The sequence below is a fragment of the Poromitra crassiceps genome (genome assembly GCF_964638095.1).
Source record: "Poromitra crassiceps genome assembly, chromosome: 1".
NCBI lineage: Eukaryota > Metazoa > Chordata > Actinopteri > Beryciformes > Melamphaidae > Poromitra > Poromitra crassiceps.
Window position 1 is genome coordinate 90,250,812 of NC_139623.1, and position 8,652 is coordinate 90,259,463.

At 43.2% G+C, this 8,652-nt stretch overlaps 1 protein-coding gene across 1 annotated transcript; it reads right to left on the reverse strand.

Annotated features, from left to right (window-relative positions):
• Positions 1-1,389: 1,389 nt before the first annotated feature.
• hint3 (histidine triad nucleotide binding protein 3) lies at positions 1,390-8,652 on the reverse strand (the record flags this gene model as incomplete). The annotated part of the gene is made up of 5 exons (XM_083647307.1): positions 1,390-2,799; positions 4,809-4,935; positions 6,946-7,015; positions 7,413-7,530; positions 8,515-8,652. The coding sequence occupies 5 exons, from the start codon at positions 8,650-8,652 to the stop codon at positions 2,752-2,754; spliced, it is 501 nt and encodes a 166-aa protein (XP_083503433.1). The 3' UTR covers positions 1,390-2,751.

Consider the following 8,652-nt stretch of genomic DNA (forward strand, 5'->3'; position numbering starts at 1 on the left):
CCGATGGACAGGACTAATTGTATATGCCTCCATTCATGATGCATCCAGGAGTAGACTAACAGCAGAGTAACATGGGGGTAGCACTGATGGTGCTTCCTTCACAGAATGACACCTTTGATGGGTTAATATTCAATATGATCAAATAATACAAGTATAGTAGAGTATTGCGATATTACATTTTGGACATTGCCCAAGCCTATTATTAATTTCTCCACACAAGTCTAAAACTAAGTGTCTATTAAATGGAATGACCCCATTATCACTCTGCTTCAGTGCGTTACATTTGCATAATATGCAGATTTGGGACGAGGGTCACTGAAAGAAAAAGAAAAAACCTGTCCCATGGATGTCCTTTGCACTTTAAACAACCGTTTGATATATTTGTTTATTTGATTAAACTGAGGTGTGTGTTTCACATGAGAGATGAGATTCAAGCTTATCTGGAACTGCAGATCTAAGAGTATCAAGCAACTGGCAGTGAGAATCCCTTAGAAGGAACACAGTGCAAATATACATGTTTCCTTCAGTATGGCACTAAACAAAAGCCTATAGTCTGACAGTGGGGTTTAATTAACAGAAGACACTGTCCTCATCCCTGTCCCCATTATCAAGACGTGCTGAATGTATCCCGTTTCACCATATTTCCTCCTCCGGCTCTTTCGTGTGGGGAAAGTGGACAAGTCTCATTTCGCCGAAATGAAGTCAGAGTGCTTAATGAGAGAACATGAGGCTGCCTGTGACAGACAACATGATGCTATAGGATGAACTTGATCCTGCTGGCCCGGGGGCGCTAGGGCATGGATTTCTTTACCACACTGTGCTTTGTAAATTACACTTGGTTCACCGTAGGTAAACCAGGCGAGATGCACAAGAAGCGTCCAATGCTCATGCTCATGCTCATGCTATTTTGAAAAACGATGCATCCACTTTGCTCAATGCCATAAAATCTGCAGCTGCTAATGGACATGATAGCCATGCAAAATTAGACAACACTTTCCCACCCCCCAAAGCCAAGATAACACATCATAGTTAATACCAAATTCATTAACAGCACATTGATCAATCAAATCAACAACTTTTTGGGTTATAATGCACTACTTTTATGCTTGAGAAAATACAACAATAAAACAGCATGATGTTTTCTTATTGTTGTGTTAGTTGCTTTCCCATGTGGAAGCACTGTCGCTGTAGCCTGCTAAACCCTCCTGATCACGTGAACTCACACGTTAGGATGCTTTTGACCAGGCTACTATCATTGACTGGTGTAGTTCAACTAATGAATGAGAGGAGCGTAAACTGACACCATTATTAGAACTTTACACTGACAACACTGGTAACGGACACTTGGCAGCAGCAGTATATAATTTATTCCAAGTTATCTTTCTTAATAATTGCACACTTTCATACAGTACATATGACTTGCTTACATCACATTAATACAAAGCACAAGTGTTATTATCACTTCATGCACCAACCAATTAGTCAATAATACATCATTCCATTGACTGTTGGATATTACATGCTATCAAATATCTCAGTGCATAATAGTGCTTGTCGAGATCATTAAGCATACTTTACTTTCAATGTCAGAGGGTGACAGAGTTGCTTTCACTGTGAAGGAACCTTGTAAATAGTTGATGAAGATGTTAGTGTGTTGACTCATGTCTACATAGGCCTCAAAATGTCCATTGTGTCACCAGTTAAGAGGTAGCTCAACATACTGTAGCTTTGGTAATCATTACATAGGCAGGTTTCTCATTATATGATCAACATTTGAATCATATTTATCCAAACACGTAAAACATCTGATCTGCAAAGTGCCGATGCAGACCTGCATCTTCCAGCTTGTGGCGTAATATGGGCGTTTTTGGAAATGAAATGATGCAGATGCTAATCTAATCTAGGCATCTCAGTAGAAGACACTGATCCACTCAGCACACCTTTCCATCCAGTACAAAGATATCACTCAGGAAGAATGCCCATCATACTTTTTTTTCTCTTGTCACTAAAGCAGCTGAGTTATTCCTTTTGGTCCTCAACGTATAATACAGAAGTTCCATTTAACTCATGTTTTGTTTTTGTTTTTCCCCAGTGCCACAAGATTCATTCATCTCACTCCAACTGTCAAAACAAAATTAAAGGACCACTTTGCTGCTATTCAACCAGCTTTGTATCATTACAATCTCAATAGTATATGCAAATGCACAATGTTTACCTTCCCTCCATGTTGCCTTCACTGAGAGTTCCCCATTCATCTGCCAGCAGAGTTTCTGCCAGCTGGTAAGGCTTGTTAAGGTTCTCTATCTGACCGTCCATGGATGTTTTGCAGACAAAAAAAAAAGATTAAATACAAAGATTGTAGGCTGAATAACAGCTACGCGAGCCGTAGCGATGCTGCTCTTCCATCAACCAATAACGTCACTGGTTCACGGAAGAGCAGCAGGTCCTGAAGCTGCGCCCCAGAGACAGAGAGAACATCAAAAAACAGGGTGTTTTTCACACTATATCCCGATTTCGGATGGAGATTTTTTGGTTGAAATGCCGCAAAGTGTTCCTTTAAGTGTCTACTTACCATCAAAAACCAAAGTGTTTATGATTACAAACCTGTCACCAGTTTAAAATACTGTCATTAGCTGCCACACAGGCAGTGAGCGTAGTTTACTATCCAACACAGCATTTTGAAGATTGGGCCATGTTTTTTTTAGGCACCTCAGAAGAAATCCGAGAAGCCACTGGAGCCAAACCAAGTGATCAATTGGTCTCTCCTTTAGAGTTCAGGAGTTGAATCAACTGCTCTGCCTGCAAAAGATTGACAGACATGGACAAAACAGGAATTAGACGTGTGATGTGGCAGCTAATGTAGAGCACACTCCTGTTGGTCAGACCGTCATCAGAGGCTAAGGTACATGTCATATAATAACAACATCGCCTCAAAATCTGATTCACTCTCCCACCTTTCATGAAGCTTATCACATTAAGCTCATCTGACTTAGTAATAATCAAAAAATATAACACTGTTCAATGTATTGAATACTATCTCTGCCAGGTCTGCGTTCTGTACCCTCCTCTAAGGGCACATTTTCACCATTCATGTTTAGAGCAGTTATTCAAAATCTAAGCATTTATTACTTAAGTTTGGTTTGGTTTGGCAGGTGAGAACTGTAAATAGCGGCACACAGAAAGTGCCGGAAAATGTGGGTCCTTCTTCCTTCTCAAGCAAAATGATGTGGTTCAATAACTGACACAAACCTGAGTTACAGGAAACAACTCCAAAATGCAGCGGTTTCTGGGTATTAAGGAGAGATTTTGACATCTGATAGGAAGCAGAGACTCATGCTTTGAAAGATTAACATGCTAAAAGAGTCACGATGTGAAATCCGTCCTCATATGGTATGAAAACTGGAGAAGGTACATTACAGCAAAGAACGCAGAGTTCATCGTGCTTAGATCAAGTTGCAGGGACTTTTTCACTATGGCAATACGTCATTTTGTAGGCGCCACATGTTCCCGCCTCCTTTTAGGGCGAAAACACAGCCTCTCCCCATTGATTTCAATGTAAAATAGCACTACCCCAGAAAATTATAGAAAAATAACAGAATCAATCTCGTTTATTAATGACCCCAAAACACCATGACATGACAATATATTACAACTCGCCTGACCATAGAATGGGCAAGATACATCGGAAATATTACTTTGACCCATCTAAAATCATGTAACTCATGACCAGTCTCTGACCTACTCACCACCACGGTGTCCCACTGTGGCTAATTCCCTGTTCTGTTATTTCCATCAGTCTTTTATGTTGCTGCGCCTTCGGCTCTGGTGAAATAAAATCGATCTCCTTGCTCAGCCTTAACATGACGGCTTTCAACTGTTTTGAGAGAGAGAAAACGTCAGCTGCTCTGGAACCCCTTGTGTGTGTAACGTCGGCTCCGCTAGGCCGGAGGCGGGGGTTTATTGAAACCGCGGTCTTGCCTGGTGAGAGGCCACCGGGGTAGTGTCTAAGGGCTTCCCTTCTCCCCCATGTTCTCCCCGGCCCGTAGCATAACTCCTGTCCCCCGCGCAGCACAAGCCGGGGTGGTGGCTTGGCTTCCCTGCATGCATGCAGGCTAAATAACAACACATTGATATCCATTCTCCTGGCCGATGGTCTCACTGTAACGTTAGGTCATATAGAGGCAACAGGATTTCCTAACCAGTTTAAAAGCTCCGTGTATGGATTTAATTTTAACGTTATACGTTATAGCTTACTTGGGCTATGGTATGGGCGGAGGGCAGGTGTGCAGTCGCTATGACGACCAGCCAGGGCTGTAATGTATACTGTATGTGACATGAGTCACATGATTTTAGATGGGTCAAAGTAATATTTCCGATGTATCTTGCCCATTCTATGGTCAGGCGAGTTGTAATATATTGTCATGTCATGGTGTTTTGGGGTCATTAATGAACAAGATTGATTCTGTTATTTTTCAATGATTTTCTGGGGTAGTGCTATTTTACATTAAAGTCAACGGGAGAGGCTTGTGTTTTCCCCCTAAAAGGGGACGGGGCCTAATTGCCGATCTGATGTATAACCGTAACAGAAACTAGATAACATTTGATGGTCAAAACTGCATTCTCTACTGGTCGTTTTATTATATGGCAAGTCTTTGAGAGTTGACTTCTGCATTAGCTTAGCTTCTGACCTAATGGTCAGCCTGTGAAAAAACATTCTAATAGACATCTGCACTCATTCACAAGTCATGTACAAGAACATGTTTAGCACTGGAGCAAATAACGACCAAACTATTCGGGGGGGGGCTTACCGTCACAAACCAATAGGAGTTGACTCTGTAGAAGAGGCGGGACATGAAGCCCATTTGGCTGACAGGTGCCAGGACATGCAGGTGGAGGTGGTTGACAGAACAAAATGGCGGCCAATGGAAACCAAACCTGCAGACAAAGGAAAAGGCTTCAATCCACACAGGCTCACTGGTTTAAGGTACGATCAGAGACTTTTCAATCTGGATCTGTTTCGCCACTTCCACGCCCCCTTAGGACTCGGAGACTGGTCTACCAATGAAGTTTCATAACATTGACAGACAGCCAATCACAAGCTGTTTAGGAGACCCGGAAGAGTACAATTTCTTAATGTTAGAGGAGCCTGGAATGCACCGTCTCTCTATATTGAAAAGTCTCTGGTACAATGCAGTTAGGAGGCGCTACAGCAAAGAAGACGTTTACTCATGATGGTCCAGTCTCCCAGTTGAGGTCAAATCAACATAGTGGTTGATAAGCTATGAAAGCTAAATAATCAGCTGGTTAAACGTTTAAACAATGGCTTAGGAGACGAGCTGCTACATTATTCAAAGAGGTTGTATTTAGGGATGTAAACAGTTAACCGAAAGTCGGTTAACTGCCGTTAAGAACGTAACCGGTTAAAATTAAATAACTGCAATTAACCATTTTGCCCGACTTCAATCTCTCCAGAGCTTTCATCCAGTCAATCCCCTCCCCTCCCGTTTCAGAAAACTCCAGACAGCATGACCCGCCCTATTCTGCCTTTGATTGGCTTACTAACCTAAACTAACCAATCGTCACTCCTCATGCCTAATTAACCGGTGTTAATTAACCGGTAAATTGTCGGCAATGTCTGGCAACTAACGGTTGAGGGAAATACATGAAATTCCCATCCCTAGTTGTATTACAGCAAAACTTTAGAGGTTTACAGTATATTAGAGTAGATACCGTGAGGTGATGTGTAGTTTGTGTACATTAAGTAGGATAATGTGTATCAGTGTCTGAGGGCTGTAATATTGTTCGTCAGTTATTTGCAGTGCAGTTATTTAAAGGGACAACCCACATTAAATTGGAATTAGTGTTTCAGTCACTATTTGTGAACAGAAGCATTGAATCAAGGTCATCAAGTAACTAAAGCCGCTCCATTGAACCTGGTAGTGTTAAGAGTTGTGAACGAGAAAATGTAGATTCAAGATATTTCAGGAAAATATCCCTGTGAATCCTGGCTGCAAAATGAGTCATCTGTCACCTGAAGTGCTGCTTGACATGACTGATCACAGTTGTCTTTGCTGTCTTGTGTTTCAAACTTGAGGAAAGTGTGTGTTCATTTTTACAAATCCTCTTTTTACGGCGTGATCAAAGGCCGGGCCTTCGATAACAGGGTTTGTCTGTATGTTTGTCCCCACAAAAGTAGACCAATCACAGCTCACGCTGCTACATGCATGGCATCATGAAACAGAAACTCAACAGTGCCCGATGCACCACTGGGCACCAAACAGCACCAAAGCCAAGGGAGCCACACACAGGATTCCCAGCCCACTAGAAATAAATGTTTATATCTGTGCAAATAACCATGAAAAAATTACAACAAAAAATTTCAATATCTCAGTAGCACTTCAGAAAATGTGTCACTCACTGCCCCCTGGCTCTCTGGCCACAGCTGCACTGATGACATCACTGCCCCTGGCTCTCTGGCCAAAGCTGCACTGATGACATCACTGCCCCTGGCTCTCTGGCCAAAGCTGCACTGATGACATCACTGCCCCCTGGCTCTCTGGCCACAGCTGCACTGATGACATCACTGCCCCCTGGCTCTCTGGCCACAGCTGCACTGATGACAGCGCGCCCCGGTTGACAGTCTAATGCAGTGGGAGCCACTTCCAGCCAGCGGCCAGGCAGCCAGCGAGCCCCGGCCGGGAAACAGCGGAGTCCGCCAGGCATGGGGAGCGCTCTGTCCCCTGGCTACTGCAGGTCTATTGACATTGTGCATAGCGATCCCTCCAACACTCATAAACAACGAGCCAAGCACATATTCCCCTGCATCCACACTGCATCCAACAACTACGCTGTTATTAGACTCTGTGTCTTGTTTTCCTTTACAAGGCTAAAGTGAAGCAGTACGAAAGCACAATGCTGACATCAGCAGGTGCACCAATAGCTCACCTGACATCGCTGAGATCTGTGACATTGTTTTTCTGCAGGATCTCCTTCCCCATCTCCACCATGCGCTCCACTGGGGATCAAAATAAAAACAAGTTCCTTCTTTAAGCATAACCCAGTAATACAATAACAACTTTTTTAAGAGTGCCCAAGTTTGACTTTACTCATTACTATTAAAATTTAACATAATCCGGTTGTAAATACAATGGGGTTTCAATGCATTCACAGAAAAATTATCTTTTCTTTTTGTAACTCTACTATGACTGTAGTGTCAGTACTTTCTGATTCTCCACTTCACAGCAATTACAGACAGCAACATGTGGTAGCCCAAAACCAATTCCAAAATGCAACTCCACCAGCATCTGTCATCAAATATGTTGATGAAGGCCTACCCAGAGGCACATGTTGTAAATATGTTGATGAAGGCCTACCCAGAGGCACATGTTGTAAATGTGTTGACAAAGGCCTACCCAGGGGCACGTGTTCTTTGCTGAGGGATTTGCAGTTCCCAACATGCTTGGTTGGGACAACCAGGTAATGGTGCGGCGCTCCAGGTTTGATGTCTCTGAAACAGGAGATCTCCTCATCCTGTTATGAAGATAACACATTTACAGTAAAGGCCCCCCCAGTTTAGTCTGGGAGGGGTGGTGGTACTACAGGTGACACAAACCATAGAGTTAAAGTGGAACATCACTTCATTGCTTCAGCACTGTAGGCTACCGGAGATTTTCATCCGCCATTTATTTTCCCATAGTCGACATTTAGTAAAATGCTTATAAAAATAGTTTTACTTGATCAAACCAAACGGTTCAGATATATTTAGAACCCGAGAGACCACATAATATTGCAATGGGACCAAAACGTAAAAAACTGCGGAATTAAAGAAAATGTTTTTTCGGTGTTGTATTTTTAAGTTTTGGTCCGAGTGAATTCAGTGAAATGTTCTATCTTCTCTCCCGATTCTAAATATAGCTGAACCGTTTGGCGGATGAAAATCTCTGGTACAGTGCTGAAGCAGGAAGCCTCTCTATAGCTCTATACTGTGAATATAAAACAGAAATGTGGCTAACGTTAACGGTGCCGCGTCTATGTGCCGACAGGCCGCAGTGCCGATAGCCCACAAGCAGAACCAGCTGAGCGAGGCGGCGGTGGAGCTAACCTCTCCCAGCCCCCACGCCAAACCTAACCTCCCCCCATGCCTAAACCTAACCTCCCCCAGACCCTAACCCAAAACCTAACCTCTCCCAGCCCCCACGCCAAACCTAACCTCCCCCCATGCCATGCCTAAACCTAACCTCCCCCAGACCCTAACCCAAAACCTAACCTCTCCCACCCCCACGCCTAAACCTAAGGTCGGCATAGCGGGTGGACCCCAACGTTAACAGCGCTTCCTCTCTTAAGCCCTGTATCTGCTTCTCTAGTTTTATAGTTCAATTTAAGCGTTGTTTCAATCAGTAGCAGAGGTCGCCCCAAATTTGATTAGCTACTATTTTCTACTAGCAGTAGGCTAACGTTAGCTAGCTAATAACGCTAAGTGCTCAGTGTTATTGTTTATTATTACAATATCCTCACACAATGAAGGAGCTCCGTGCCCATTTCTTTTTTTACAATCTTGCAGAAAATACATGTCTTGTCATATCCAGCATCTGGAACGGCGTTTGTTTTAGAAACATCGACTTGGATCGGTTGTGTAGCCTTGACTTCTGCCAT